Source organism: Macaca fascicularis, chromosome 4, assembly GCF_037993035.2.
Source record: "Macaca fascicularis isolate 582-1 chromosome 4, T2T-MFA8v1.1".
Taxonomy (NCBI): domain Eukaryota; kingdom Metazoa; phylum Chordata; class Mammalia; order Primates; family Cercopithecidae; genus Macaca; species Macaca fascicularis.
The window spans coordinates 66,345,121-66,360,893 of NC_088378.1; the positions used below are offsets into that span (position 1 = coordinate 66,345,121).

At 50.1% G+C, this 15,773-nt stretch overlaps 1 protein-coding gene across 7 annotated transcripts in view; it reads left to right on the top strand.

The window, feature by feature from the left end:
* The window catches only part of SYNJ2 (synaptojanin 2), a 119,255-nt gene that overhangs the window by 20,945 nt on the left and 82,537 nt on the right, over positions 1-15,773 (top strand). For all 7 annotated transcript variants that reach the window (XR_006697685.3, XM_045391329.3, XM_045391327.3 and 4 more), the window contains exon 2: positions 15,375-15,461. Coding sequence is in view for 6 of the 7 variants with exons in the window: in XM_045391329.3 (XP_045247264.1) it covers positions 15,375-15,461 (87 nt within the window). In the remaining variant the exon portion in view is untranslated. The remainder of the gene's footprint in view (positions 1-15,374; positions 15,462-15,773) is intronic.

The window sequence follows — 15,773 nt, forward strand, 5'->3', positions numbered from 1 at the left end:
ACCTGAGAGAGGAAGAAGAGCTGGGGAGGAACCGAGGAACTGGTTTGGCAGGTTCAGGAAGAAGTAACTGAAGAAACTGGAACGGTAGCCAGGATCAGAACCTGCAGCCGCAGGACCTAATTTGTTAGGACCTAATTAGGGGTGATTGTGCGAGGCAGTGCGGCATGGAAGCCCCGCTCCGGGACTTCCCTGGCGGTTAGGAAACATTGCTCCACCCCTCCTTCTTGTCAGAAGAGAAGGTGCACACACTTGGAGAGAAATGGGTATTTTTGTGCTTCTTTCTTGTTCCCCGTTGGGTAGGAGGGTCAGGGGCTACCAAGCCCAGTGAAAACACAGCCCAGCCCTGCCTGTTCTGCCTCATCCCGAAGTGTAGGGAGCTGCCCATCGTGCTGGGCGCTGTCACTGGCTCTGCCCGAGGCATGTCTGGCACTGGGCCTGGCTTTTTAAGGTGTAAACTGTTTTTCTGGATTTCTTATTTTTAAGGAAAAAACTCAACTACAAAGACTCAGTGGCCAGTCCTGTGCTCAAGCCCTCTTGTTAGGAGAGCTGGCCTCCCTCTTTGGCTATGGCTCAGTGCAGGGAGGGGTATGGAAAGTGCGGGGGGAAGCGGAGGGCCCACCCTCCCCACAGATGGGTCTCTGGCTCTGACTGCAGGAAACCAAACCTTCTCGTATTTTCTCTGGCTGGGTTGTGACGTGGGCATGGCGTTGGTGGGAGGTAGTGCATTCGCTGGGGGTGATGTGTTCTGAGTGTCCCCTCACTCCGTGGCTCTTTCATGTGGCCTGGACTTTTTGGTGAGGGAGCAGCAGTGGGAGGACAGGAGAGTCCCTTAGCCGGCTGATGTATGTCTGCCAGCTGGCTTTGTCTTGCCTCACAGCTTCTGTTTCAGACAGATGTTTTGATTCCCCCTTTGCTTAGCAACCAGCCTGCAGCCTTGCTCTGCCTTGGGAAAACCATTGTCTTTCTGAAGAGCTGCTTCAGCTCCAAAACTGATAACTCTGGAAGGAGCAGCCACCAGCCAGTCAGAACTGAGCTCCGAATTAACACATGAAGGAGACTTCAGCCTCCTGAGACCCAGAAATATGAGAAGATGGTTTCGTGTCATGTCCAAGAATGTGGCCACAAATGCTACCTCAGTCTCAGGCTGTCTGCATTGTCAAATGACCTCCTTATTTTTCTGACCTGTGGGCTGGGCTTCGTTGGCATTTCCTTATGGCATGTTATTGCGGAAAATATTATTCGAGAAAGAAGAGCGTGTGGTTTGCTTGGTTACTGAGCTGGACTGGCTCTGGGTGACCAGAGCTCTCACGCAGAGCAGTGCACGGCTGCTCCTACTGAGACCAGCCTCTGCCTCGGGATGGTCTGTCCCACGGAGCTCTGCTTTGGGACCCGGAATCCACGAGCCCCATTTGCTGTGCTGTGGGACAAACCACGGTTTCCTTGGGAGCCTCTTAGGCAGTGGCTGTTTCTCTTCCACACCCTTGGACCACTGGGGCTGGAGACGGGGAGTTCCCCAGCCTCCTCCAAGGATAAGCCTATTCCTTAAGCCTCCACAAGCCCCATCCATTATTTATTTTTATCATAAGCCATGTTGTTCGAGTAGCATAGACAACTTTCTCAGGTTACCAGGGAAACAGGACTAGAAAGTCAACCCACAATCAAATTCTCTTGCCAAAAGGGAAACAGCTCAGTTAACCCTTGACCCCACGTACCATCATCAGAGGTGTGTGAACCAGAGTGACTCCATCTTGAACAGGGGCTGGGTAAAATGGGTCTGAGACCTGCCGGGCTGCATTCCCAGGAGGTTAGGCATTCTTAGCCACAGGATGAGGTAAGAGGTCAGCACAAGATACAGGTCATAAAGACCTTACTGCTAAAACAGGTTGTGGTAAAGAAGCCGGCCAAAACCCACCAAAACCAAAATGACAATGAAAGTGACCTCTGGTCATACTCACTGCTCATTATACACTAATGATAACGTATTAGCATGCTAAGAGACACTCCCACCAGCACCATGACAGTTTACAAATGCCATGGCAACATCAGGAACTTACCCTATATGCTCTAAAAAGGGGAAGAACCCTCAGTTCCTGGGAATTGCCCACCCCTTTCCCAGAAATGAATAATCCACCCCTTATTTAGCATATCATCAAAAAATAGTCATAAAAATGGGCAACCAGCAGCTCATGTTGCTGCTCTGCCTATAAAGTAGCCATTCTTTTATTCCTTTACTTTCCTAATAAACTTGCTTTCACTTTATGGACTCGCCCTGAATTGTTTCTTGCATGAGATCTAAGAACTCTCTCTTGGGGTCTGGATCGGGACCTCTTTCCAGTAACACCACGAGACTGCGTCCCCCACTGCCCCTCGTTTCAGCAGTCGCCTGCTTCCTTGGCGAGTTTTCCTTCTTTCTCTCTCTCATTTCTCACTATGAGTCCGGCCTTGTTCTTGGTGCCTTCAGTGGCCACGTCGATCCAGTGAGTGACCCCACCCCTGCAGCCACTCGCTTACACACTACGCCCCTGACCCTCCAGCGTCTGTCTCAAACATCCCACTGTGCATTTTCCACTTTCACCTTGTCACTCATCCTGCAATTCTCAGTCCCAGTGACTTTTTTTTTTTTTTTTTTGAGACGGAATCTCGCTGTGTCGCCCAGGCTGGAGTGCAGTGGCGTGATCTTGGCTCACTGCAAGCTCCGCCTCCCGGGTTTACGCCATTCTCCTGCCTCCGCCTCCCGAGTAGCTGGAACTGCGGGTGCCCACCACCATGCCCGGCTAATGTTTTGTATTTTTAATAGAGACGGGGTTTCACCATGTTAGCCAGAATGGTCTTGATCTCCTGACCTTGTGATCCGCCCGCCTTGGCCTCCCAAAGTGCTGGGATTAGAGGCATGAGCCACCATGCCCGGCCCCCAGCGACCTTTGACGCCACTGGGATGGTGACCCTTAGAACCCGTGGCCTTCTTACAGCCCCTCGCCTGTCTCATGCCTTCCCTCTTTGCCATGTCAGTGACCAGCCCTGCCTTGCACTCACCCTCCCCGCCTGCCTCTCTTGCTGGGTCCTCCCCACCTGGTGAAACCTCAGCCCTGTTACATCCTGCACTCCATGCCTGCACCAGCCCCTGTGCAGTAGAAGTTTCTGGAGATGCCCCACTACCACATGGGCAGAGCTTACCATCAGGTCAGAACCCCCGAGCCAAGGCGGGCTTTTCACTTGCGTTTCTGTGCTCTGTCCGCTCCCCGACCCTCCAGGACAGCAACTCCACCCTCCCCTTTCCGCAGCTCTTCGTGCCTCCTCCCAGACCTCACTCGTAGCTGACGGCCTCGTCCTCTCTCATTCCACCCAAAAATTTGAAGCCACCGGAAGAGAATTCCCACTGGTTCCCTGCACCACCGCTACCTGCCCACCATGTTTGTCCGCCTTCCCATCTGCTCCCCACGGTGCACTGTCTGCGTTTGAGACCGGCGCCACCTGTGCGCAGATGCCCGTGCCTGCTCCAGGGCATGGCTTTCGTAGCTCCCCGCTCCTGCCACTTCCGTCCTGACCTCTCTCTTGGCTGCATCGGTCCTGACCTCTCTCTCAGTTGCATCAGTCCTCACCTCTCCCCTGGCTCATTTCTGGCAGCCCACAAGCTTGGTGTAAATGCCCCTGTCCTAGAGAAATCTTTTGACCCACTTCCCTCTCCAACAGCCTCTCCATTTCTCTGCTCTCCACACACGCGTGCACATATGCACACGCACACACATGCATGCATACAGACATGCACACTCACACGTGTATGCACACACAGGAAATTCTCAGAGACTCGTCTATCCCCACTGTCTCCATTTTCTCCCTCCCTCCCCATTCAGGTTTTTGCTCCTCAACTTTCCTGAAACTGTTCCTCTGAGTCGCCAATGCCTAACTAAAGTGATCAGTCCTCAGTCCTCAGATTATAGACACAGCAGCAGCCTCTGACCTGCTGACCACTCTTGCTTCCTTGAAACGCTTTATTCTCCTGGCTGCCAGGATGCCACGCACTGCTGAGTTTTGTTGTATCTTCTTGGTCACTTCTCAGTCCACCCTGACCTTCAAACATGCTGCACCCAGAAGTCAGTGCCCTCCACTCACTCCCCAGGGGATCCCCTCCAACCTCATGATTATTTTATTTTATTTTATTTTATTTTATTTTATTTTATTTTATTGCTGGGATTATAGGTGCACGCCATCCCAGCTAATTTTTGTTGTTGTTGTTTGAGACAGAGTCTCGCTCTGTCACCCTGGCTGGAGTGCAGTGGTGCAATCTTGGCTCACTGCAACCTCCGCCTCCTGGGTTCCAGTGATTCTCTTGCCTCAGCCTCCCAAGTATCTGTGATTACAAGCGTGTGCCACCACACCCGGCTAATTTTTGTATTTTTAGTGGAGGTGGGGTTTCACATGCTGGCCAGGCTGGTCTTGAAGTCCTAACCTCAGGTGATCCACTCACCTCAGTCTCCCAAAGTGCTGGGATTACAGGCATGAGCCATGGCACCAATCTATTTATTTTTGAGACAGTGTCTCGCTCTGTCAACCAGGCTGGATTGCAGTGGCACATTCATGGCTCACTGCAGCCTCCACCTCCCAGGTTCAGATGATCCTCTCACCTCAGCCTCCGAAGATGCTGGGACCACAGGTGTGCACACCTTGCCCGATTAATATATTTTATTATATTTTTAGAGATAGAGTCTCCCTATGTTGCCCAGGTTGTTCTCGAACTCCTGAGCTCAAGTGATCCTCCCACCTCAGCCTCCCAAAGTGCTGGGATTACAGGTGGGAGCCACCACACCCAGCCTCATGATTGTAAATAACTCTGTCTGCTGGGGACGTCTGGGGGATCTTTCCAACCAGACTTCTCTGCTGGACTCTAGACTTGCAGAGCTCTGTCCTCAGCCTCCACGCAGGGCTGCAAGAGAGCCACAGCATGTCTGGTCCCAGCCGATGCTCTGCCCAGACCTGTCCTCTCAGTCTTTGCTGTCATGCCAGGGTCACTCCATCCCTTCCATTGTTCAGGCAATGAACATGGCATCATCCTTGAACCCTGTCTTTCTCTCATATCCCATAGCCAATCTGTCCATGGTTCCACCTTCAAAATATACCAAGATATGTGATGATGTTGAGGAATTGCTGGCGACTTCTTTTTTAGATGTGATAATGGTATTGCAGTTGTGTTTTGTTTTTGTTTTTTTTTAGATGGAGTTTCGCTCTTGTCACCCAGGCTAGAGTGCAGTGGCGTGATCTTGCCTCACTGCAACCTCCGCCTCCCAGGTTTAAGCAATTTTCCTGCCTCAGCCTCCTGAGTAGCTGGGATTACAGGCATGCACCACCACACCCGGCTAATTTTTGTATTTTTAGTAGAGACTAAAAACAGGGTAGTGGTATGATCACAGCTCACTATAGTCTTGATCTCTTGGGCTCAAGCAATCCTCCTGTCTCAGCCTCCCAAGTGACCAGGACCACAGGCTCCCACCACCGTGCCTGGCTAATTACAAAAAAAATTTTTGTAGGGATGGAATCTCACCATGTTGCCCAGTCTGGTCTTGAACTCCTGGGCTCAGCCAGTCCTCCTGCCCTGACCTCCTAAAGTGCTGGGATTACAGGGAGGGAGCTACCATGCCTAGCTAGCTTCATTTGTTATCTGCCCGCTGTGTGTAGACATCTGCTTTGTCACCTCTATTGTGGAAAGCAACATGGAGTTTCACCATGTTGCCCAGGCTGGTCTTGAACTCCTGACCTCAGGTGATCCGTTCCCCTTGGCCTCCCAAAGTGCTGGGATTACAGGCATGAGCCACCACGTCTGGCCATGGTTGTGTTTTTTAAAAGAACTGTTATCGTTTCCAGATTCTTACTGAAATATTTATAGATGAAATAATATGATGCCTGGAATTTACTCAGAATAACCTAGGGCAGTGCTTCTCAAGCTTTAGCATGCATTCAAGTCCCCTGGACGGCTCATTAAAACAGCTTTCTAGGTCTTGAGCCCAGAGCTTTTGATTCACAAGGCGGGGGGTGGGCCCCATAAGGTCTTTCTAATGCTTGGTGCCGCTGGTCTGAGGAGCCCGTTTTGAGTTGAGCTGATCTAAGGTATAGGACAGTGGGTAGCCTGGGCGTGGGTTGGGAGCAGGTGGAGCTGGTGGGTATGTGATAATGAGGGTACAAGGGTTTATTATGTCATCCTCCTTTTCTTTGGAAAGTTCCACAACTAAAAAGCGTGTGTGTGTGTGTCTGTCTGTCTGTCTCCAGAATGGGACTGTTCTTCAGCTTTTCCATTGCTGCGCCCTGGTTCAGGCTAGAGTCCTCTCTTGCCCAGCTGGCGCTAGCACCTCCTAACTGGTCTCCTTCCTTCTCTCCTTGTTCCTCTAGAGTCAGTTCTCAACATAGCAGGCAGGATGAACCTCAGACCCCTGCAGTGGCACTCAGAGTGACACCCAAAACCTTTTTGTGACCTCAAACTTCTGTGCAGTGTGTTCCCCACTCCACTTCCTCCATGAACCTTCAGTCACACTGCCCACCTTGCTGGGGCTTGCACAGGTCAGGAGTGCTTCTGCCGCAGGACCTTTGCACGTGCCCTTCTGGGCCTACAGTGCTCCTCCGCTCTCCATGCAGCTGTCTCTCTGGCTTCCTTCAGGTCCGCATTCAGATGTCACCCTTGCAATGAGGCCTTCTGAGATGACACCATCTAAAATGTCACTTCCCCTTCCCCACTATTCGTCCCCTACTCCGTGCTCACTTTTTCTGCTCCACTCCTGTCACTGTCTATATTGCACTTATTGATCTTATCTGTCCACCCTGGCAGGAAGCTTGAACAGCGCCCACCCCTTCCTGGCTATTTCTCGGCAGTGCCCCCACCCCAGCCTCCCACCCCACCTCGGTCTGCACCCCCTGCCATCACTCATCCATTCTTTCCTCCTGTTCCTCTTGGCCACTGCCAAATGCTGGATGGTTTCCATCTGTTTGGTTCACTGCAGTGTCTCTGTGCCTGGAAGGGTGCCAACCACAGAAGGCATGAAGATGTGTCCACTGAGCCAGTGGCCAAATCTCTGGCAAGAGGGGTCGAGGAAGGGGGCTGAGGAGGTAGACAGGAGGGCTTTCCTCTAAAGGCCAGAAATTCGTGGCCAGCCAGAGGGGAAGCAAAGACATTCTCATGTGGAAAAACTTACAGGAAATGCAACTGAAAGCGTGGGAGATAGGAAGAGTCTGTCTATTTCTGAGATTATCGAGAAAGGGGGGACGGAAGTTGCAAATGGGCAGGCCAAATCCAGTCTGCAGAGGTGTGCTTCCAGCCCATGCAGTGCTTAAAATAAATGGGGATGGTTGCCAGCACTGGAAGGTCTGGAGTGCCCTGTCTCCTGGAAATGCTGCAGCCTGGCAGCTCTGAGCTGGAGGGCATGACTGGCACCTGGCTGGTGTGTGTTCTCTGCTCACCCAAAGCCCTTCCAGCAGCTTCATTTTGTTGTTTATTTGTTTTTGAGACGGGATAGTGGTACAATCACAGCTCACTGCAGTCTTGACCTCCTGGGCTCAAGCAATCCTCCTATCTCAGCCTCCCAAGTAGCTGGGACCACAGGTTCCCACCACTATGCCTGGTTATTTTTTTAAAAAAATTTCGTAGGAGGCCGGGCGCAGTGGCTCACGCCTGTAATCCCAGCACTTTGGGAGGCCGAGGCGGGTGGATCACGAGGTCAGGAGATCGAGACCATCCTGGCTAATCCGGTGAAACCCCGTCTCTACTAAAAACTACAAAAAACTGGCCGGGCGAGGTGGCGGGCGCCTGTAGTCCCAGCTACTCGGGAGGCTGAGGCCGGAGAATGGCGTGAACCCGGGAGGCGGAGCTTGCAGTGAGCTGAGATCCGGCCACTGCACTCCAGCCTGGGCGACAGAGTGAGACTCCGTCTCAAAAAAAAAAAAAAAAAAAAAAAAAAATTTTCGTAGGAATGGAGTCTCACTGTGTTGCCCAGGCTGGTCTTGAACTCCTGGGCTGAAGCAATCCTCCTGCCCTGGCCTCCCAAAGTGCTAGGATTACAGGTTCGAGCCACCATGCCTGGCCAGATTCATTTGTTACCTTCCTGGTGTGTGTAGACATCTGTGTTGTCACCTCCATTTTGGAGAGCAAAAAGGATTTCTTCTTCCTTCAAACCTAATTGAGAAAATACAGTTGTTTGGGGGCAAGTAGGGTGTGGGGTGACTCTGGAACCAACCTCCTGGGAAGCCAGGCCTCTGGGAGTGCTGGAGGTGGGCAGTGAGGCTGCCAGGCCCCTGCCTCCTGGGGTGGGGTGCGTGCTCCTGATACATCAGAAGGGTCAGGGGAGGACTTGGAGGTGAAGGCACTGCAGGAATAAAGGAAGCTTACTGGAGAGACGGTCGATGGGGCAGTCAGGCTTTAAAAGGACAGGCCCACTAAGTGAAAAGATGACCAAGTGTTTGGGCTGAATTGTGTCCTCCAAAAGGATATGTTGAAGTCCTAACCCCCGGGACCTCAGAAGGGGATCTTATTTGGAGATAGGGTTGTTGCAGTTGTAACGTTGAGATGAAGTTATACTGGAGTAGGATGGGCCCTTAATCCAGTGTGACTGCTGTTTTAAGAAGATGGCCATATGATGATGGAGGGACACATGGGAAGAGGCTGACCACGTGACGATGGAGGGACACTTGGGGAGAGGATGGCCACGTGATGATGGAGAGATAAGTGGGGAGAGGCTGGCCACATGACGATGGAGGGACACGTTGGGAGAGGATGGCCATGTGATGATGGGGGGGACATATTGGGATAGGATGGCCACGTGACAATGGAGGGACACATGGGGAGAGGATGGCCTTGTGACAACAGGGGGATGCCGGGAGAGGATGGCCTTGTAAAGACAGGGGACATGTGGGGAGAGGATGGCCTCGTGATGACAGTGGGGAGGGGATGGCCACATGATGATGGGAGGACATATAGGGAAAGGATGGCCATGTCATGATGGGGGGACACACGGGGAGAGAATGGTCACATAATGGTGGAGGGACACACAGGGAGAGAATGGCCACATAATGGCGGGGGGACACATGAGAGGATGGCCACATGACAATTGGGGGACACCATATGGGGAGCGGATGGCCACATAACAATAAGGGGACATATGGGGAGAGAATTGCCACATGACAACCGAGGCAGGGCCTGGAGTGAGGAAGCCATAGGCAAGGAATGCCAAGGACAGGACAAGCAGCGAACACTAGACGCAGGGCGAGGTAAGGAGGGTCCCGGCTCCAGGTATCAGAGTAGCCCTGCTGATGCCTGGATTTCAGCTCTCTGGCCTCTGGACCCAGAAGAGAATGAAGTTCTGCTGCCTGGGGCCTCCCAGTTTGTTTACAGTGAGTCTGTTCATGGTGGAGAAACATCTTCTCGTGATTTTCCCGTCCACCATGGTCGAGGCCTGTTTTGAGCTCCCGTATTGTATAAGTCAGAGGTGAAGTTGTTTTTCTCAAGGAGTTAATAATTGACAGCATTGGAATGGGACAAGGTGGTCCTATTGGGTTTTGTTTGTTTGTTTTTAAAATATGAGGATAGAAAGTCGTGTTTTTACTCGTGCTTAATTTTCCCAGTGACAGGGATGTAAAGTCCACGCCTGTCATCTGTAATGCACCAGGGCAAGGGGTCACTTTTGTTTGTATAGCTTCTCCCAGGGTCATCTTCCCACCCCTCAAGTGTGGATTTGGCCACAACACTTTGTTTAGCAATTTCCTGTCATTTTGTTTTATTTGATCAGGCTTATTCGCATAGTTGAATGAATGCACAAAGGCCTCCTTGTTTCACGATTCACAAAGTCAGAACCAGATCATACCAGGGCTTATGGGTTCTGTTTCAAGGCTTTGTAAAGCTACTAGGGTTGAAATAGGTATTTTTGGTGTTGTAATTATTTTATTGCATTTATCAACTTATCTACTGAGATGGGGCACTGAGAACTGCTGATTCACCTCTCTCCAGCCCTGTCTGCAGTACCTGAAGGCTAGAGGAAGACATTTGGCAATGCACATGGCCTTCGATTCTGCCTGTGAAGTTGGGGTTTCATAGGCCCGCCTCCCTGTAGGTGCGTGACAGTCTGAGTGCCTTACCAGTGGGTTTGGCATTGCCTCCAAGCAGATGCTGGGGAAGAGGATGCCTCCTTCTCCTCCTCACGCTTCATCAGTGTGTGAGCAGAGGCAGGAGACCTGTGGGCTGGAAGGCCCACGTCCTCCTTCTCAGGCTGTGAATGTGGCACTTACATGGCAGGAGGACTTTGCAGATGTGATCAGGACCTTAAGAGGAGACATTATCCTAGATGATCTGGATGAGTCCATTGCACTTACAGGGTCCTTAAAAGCTGGAAGAGGGAGGCCGGGCAGGGAGAGGGAAGGAAATGCGAGGATCTGATTGCTGCGATTGCTGAATTTGAAGAAGGAAGGAGCCGAGAGCCAAGGAATGCAGGCAGCCTCTGGGAGCTGCAAGAGACAAGTAAATGGATTTTCTCCTGCAGCCTTCAGAGCAGATGCAGTCCTGCCGACACCTTCCTTTCAGCCCAGCGAAACCCATTTCAGAATTCTGAGCGCAGAACTATAAGGTCATGAGTCTGTGCTGCTTAAGCCACTGTGTTTGTAGTCATTTGTTGCAGTAGTAAAGGAGACTAATATGCCATTCTGCCACCATTCTGAGCTTTTGAGGCGGGCTGATAGAAAAGGTGGAACAGTGGCTTCCCAGTACTTTTCTAAGTGACCCTGCCAACCTAATATCCCAGGCGCTTCATTTTCTGTAACTCCCCACCCCGCTGCCAGCAGAGTCTGCTTAGTCCTCAAGACGACGGGCTTCTGGCTGCTGGTAGAGGTTGATGATTTCACTGATTATCTTTAGGTTACTCCGCGCTCTCCCTTCCCCAGAGAAAACCCAATCAAATTCAAGTGAGCATTGGGAAAAATATTCATTCATTAAACTGGTTCTTAACCTTTTTGGGGGCACTGAACTCTTGAGATTCTGTTGAAAATGGGATTTTAGCCCCCATAAAAATACTTATCAAAAATTTGCATACAGTTTTGGCCAGGCACAGTGGCTCATGCCTGTAATCTCAGCACTTTGGAAGACCGAGTGGGCAGATCACTTGAGGTCAGGAGTTCAAGACCAGCCTGGTAACATGGCGAAATGCCATCCCTACTAAAACTACAAAAAATAGCTGGGTATGGTGGTGCACGCCTATAATCCCACCTACTTGGGTGGCTGAGGTGGAAGAATTGCTTGAACCCAGGAGGCAGAGGTTGCAGTGAGCTGAGATTGCACCACTGCACTCTAGCCTGGGCAACACAGCAAGATTCTATCAAAAAAAAAATTGCATACAATTTTGAATATAATTTTGTATACAGATTCCCCCAGGAGCTATCCCTTGAAGCTCCAGTGACTGTCAGGGGCTTCCTCTGTCACCCCAGGTGAAGAGCCCTTGTACAGATTAATTCACATTGAGGCTGATGAATGACTGTTTTCCTGGTAAGTCTCCTCATGGTCTTTGCCAGGTCCTTAAACCATGTTCAGTGGATCCTCGTTATTTGTGGATTCCATATTTGTAAATTCACCTGCTCTGTAAAATTTGTCACCCAAAGATCGGAACTCATGGACACCAGCAGAGTGGTGAAAATGTGTCACCCGATAAGCCTGTTCCCAGCTGAAAAGGATGCTCTGCCATCTTGTTTCACCCTCTTGGTATAAATGAGCGTGGTTTGCATGATTTGTTTAGTGCCATATTTTTCATGTTTTGTGCTTTTTCTTCGTGGTTTCACTGTTTGAAAGTGCTGTCTAGTGTTTCTGGTGCAAGAAGGCAGTGATGTGCCTTATGGGGAAAATATATGTGTTTGGTAAGCTGTATTCAGGTTTGTGTTCTAGTGCCACTGGTTCAGTGTTAACGAATCAACACTGTACAGATGATTCCTGACTTATGATGGCTCATTCCAGTTATCATGTTTCAACTTTACAACGGTGTGAAAGCGATATGCATTCAGTAGAAACCATCCTTCAAGTACCCATGGGACCATTCTGTTTTTCACTTTCAGTACAATAATCTATAAAATTCATAAGATATTCAACACTATCAGAAAGTAGGCTTTATATTTCATGATTTTGCCCAGCTGTAGGCTAATGTAAGTGTTCTGGGTAGGTGGAAGGCAGGCTGAGCTCTATGGTGTTTGGTAGGTTAGGTGTATTGAATGCATTGTCAACTTAGGATATTTTCAACCTACCTTGGGTTTATCAGGACATGACCCCATTGTAAGTTGAAGGCCATCTGTTTATTCAGTAAGGTGTCTTTTAAACAGAAAAACACATAAAACAAGTTTATGTATTGATTGGTTGACAAAAATGTTGCAACCCGAGGCTTTCAGGAACCTAACTCTGCATTTCCTCTAGGAGCGCTGCTTGCTTCAGTATCTATGGGTAACTCTATGGAACATAACTACTGTGAATAATGGGAATTGAGTGTATTTTCAAGTTGCTGGCCTCTCAAGCTATGCTGATAATCAGTCCTGCTCTTTAAATCACGTCTTACCATCAGTCCTGCCTAGAGAAATGGAGGAGGGGAGGTCTCTGGTCTTACAGTCTATCCTGACTCTCTGCCCCACCAGCTGTGTCCTGAGCACCAGCCTGGACAGAGCTGTCTGTTTGGTGGGTGGTAGCAGGTCATGTTGTGAGGCCCTGGTGCCTACCTTCTGTCCTCCTGTGCTTGCTAGAGGAGCACGAGGCAGGAACAGCCAGTCCATGCTGGTTCCTGAGAGAGGCAGCTCTAGGGCTGCCAGCACCTGCTCTGGGGGGCTGAGGGTGGGAAGAGCTTCAGAGGGGAGGATGGGACTGTCTGAGTGTATTTCCAATCCCAGTTGGGACTTGTCATCTGATGAGGACAAGTGCCTTTGAGGGGGATGGGGATGGTTGAGAGGAACCAGGAAATCAAGACTGCGCTGGAAAACGTGGCATGGTGGATCTTTTGAGTCGGGGTGTTGGGATGTGTGTCAGCTAAAACAAAGTTCACCTGCTTCAAATGCTCGTCCATGCTTTCTACACTTGCCTCTCTGAGTCAACATCTTTAGAGACAGCAGGAAGTGATGAAAGTCAGTTCACAGTCCATCTGCTCTGAGGGCTTGGTATGAGGGGCTGATGTTTTCTGTCATTTTCTCCTTTCTAACATTTCACTTTGGGATCTTAGTTCCTGGTTGAAATTCCTTAACTGTGGGAGTTGAGGCAGTCTAAGAATCCTTTTCGGCTGCTTAAGACAATGAGGTAGAGAGGGAACCAGCTGCCCCTTTTCTTACCTCCATGATGATGTAGAAATGGTTCCATCCAGCCCAAGGGTTCTTCTGGGGCCCAAAGCTCCTCAAGGGTTCTGTGCATAGGATTTGAGGATTGGTTTTCTTGGGTGGGGAGAAAAGTCCATCTTTATTTTTATCAATCCTACCTGAAATGTAGCATTTCCTCTAATTAGGAAGGCAGGCAACAAAACCAGTATGTTAGCTACGTCTCTGATTCTGTCACCAACGTGGGTTAGCCATATCTCTGACCCTGTCACCAATGTGGGTTAGCCATATCTCTGACCCTGTCACCAATGTGGGTTAGCCATATCTCTGACCCTGTCACCAACGTGGGTTAGCCATATCTCTGACCCTGTCACCAACGTGGGTTAGCCATATCTCTGACCCTGTCACCAACGTGGGTTAGCCATATCTCTGACCCTGTCACCAATGTGGGTTAGCCATATCTCTGACCCTGTCACCAATGTGGGTTAGCCATATCTCTGACCCTGTCACCAATTGCAATTACAGATATCTCCATATCACATTAGCGTTGTTTCAGATATCTTGAAATAGCATTTATTCTCATCACTAGTTTTAAATTAAGGTGGTTAATAGACCCCACTGGATTTTGCGATTTAATATGCTGATAAGGCACATAGATTACTATACTATAACATTTAAAAAATATTTTGATAACTGGATTTCAATAAGATTGGTATTTGTAATCGTATTTATTTTCTTGATTTTTATAACAGCTTTATTGAGATATAATTTCTGTATCATACAACTTACTCATTAAAGTATACAACTCCATGTTTTTAAAATATATTTTCAGGGTTGTATCACCATCACCATCACCATAATCTAATTTTAGAATATTTTTGTCCCCCTTAAAAGAGGCCTCATACTCATTAGCAATTATCCACATTCCCCCTTTCTCCAGTCTCAGCCCCTGACAATCACAACATCTACTTTCTGTCTCTAGAAATGTGCCTGTTCTGGACATTTCATAGAAATGGAATCTTGTTTTTGAAACGGAGTCTCACTCTGTCGCCCAGGCTGGAGTTCAGTGGCATAATCTCAGCTCGCTACAACCTCCGCCTCCTGGGTTCAAGCTGTTCCCCTGCCTCAGCCTCTCAAGTAGCTGAGACTACAGGCGTGTGCCACCATGCCCAGCTAATTTTTGCGTTTTTAGTAGAGACAGGATTTCACCATGTTGCCCAGACTGGTCTTGAACTTCTGACCTCAGGAGATCCGCCCACCTTCGCCTCCCAAAGTGCTGGGGTTACAGGTTACAAAGTGAGCCACCGTGCCCGGCCAAAATGGAATCTTTCTGAGGTCTTTTGTGACTGGCTTTTTTCATGTAGCGTAATGTTTTCAAGGTTCATCTATGCTTGTATTTTGTTCTGTGCACTTAAAACATTATTCTGAGAAGGGGTCTAAAGGCCTGCCCTGTCATGGCCAGAAAGGCCTGTGGCATTATTGGAGAGGTTAGGGCTCCCTGCGCCTAATGGTTCTTCCCTCTGTCAGTTTTGCTTTAAAACTAGTCCGTGCCTTGGCTTGGGCATGGACAATCACTGCCAAAGACCCGGCAGGCAAGGCACGCAGCTTGCCTTGGGATGGGTTGGACCCAGGCCCTGGGCACTCAGAGGTACACAGGCACCTCTGCCCAGTCTCCCCAAGTTACCACCTCCACAGGTGCCTTGGGGTGAGTGGGCACCTCCAGGATGTAGCCTCTAGTGGATGATACCCGTGGACAGGGACAGCAAGGCAGAGTAATAGAGCCAGGCCCCAGGTGCCTGCCCCCAGCTAGACACCAGAACCCCAGGACCCCAGCTCCTCCAGCCCCCAGGAAGCTGTCAGCGCTTCCAGAGAGCAAGCTGTTGGTGGGAAGGTCTGAATCCTTGCAGCTCTGTGATTCGCGAATCATAAAACCTCCACACTTGGTGTTTGTGGGCCGAGCTATTGTCTTTGTGTTTTCTTTTTGGAGTGGGTGGGAAGCCAGCTTGGCAAGCCGGGTGTGAATGAACAGGAATGAGCAGGAGACGCTCGCTGATGCCTTCTGTGATGTGTTTCTCCCCCAGCTCCAGAAGAAAAGGAAGTCATTAAAGGACAGTATGGCAAGCTCACGGACGCGTACGGCTGCCTGGGGGAGCTCAGGCTGAAATCTGGTGAGTAGCCGCTTGCTGGAGGAGCAGGCGCCGGGCTCCCCGGTGGGCAGGAGCCTCTGCGTCGGGAGGGGCCTCAGTGCAGGCGTTCTGTTTGACCGCTCTTCTCTCTCTCTCTTTTTTTTTTTTTTTTTTTTGAGACAGAGTTTTGCTCTTGTTGCCCAGGCTGGAGTGCAGTGGCGCAATCTCGGCTCACCACAACCTCCGCCTCCTGGGTTCAAGCGATTCTCCTGCCTCAGCCTCCTGAATAGCTGGGACTACAGGCACGCGCCACCACGTCCAACTAATTATTTGTATTTTTAGTAGAGACGGGGT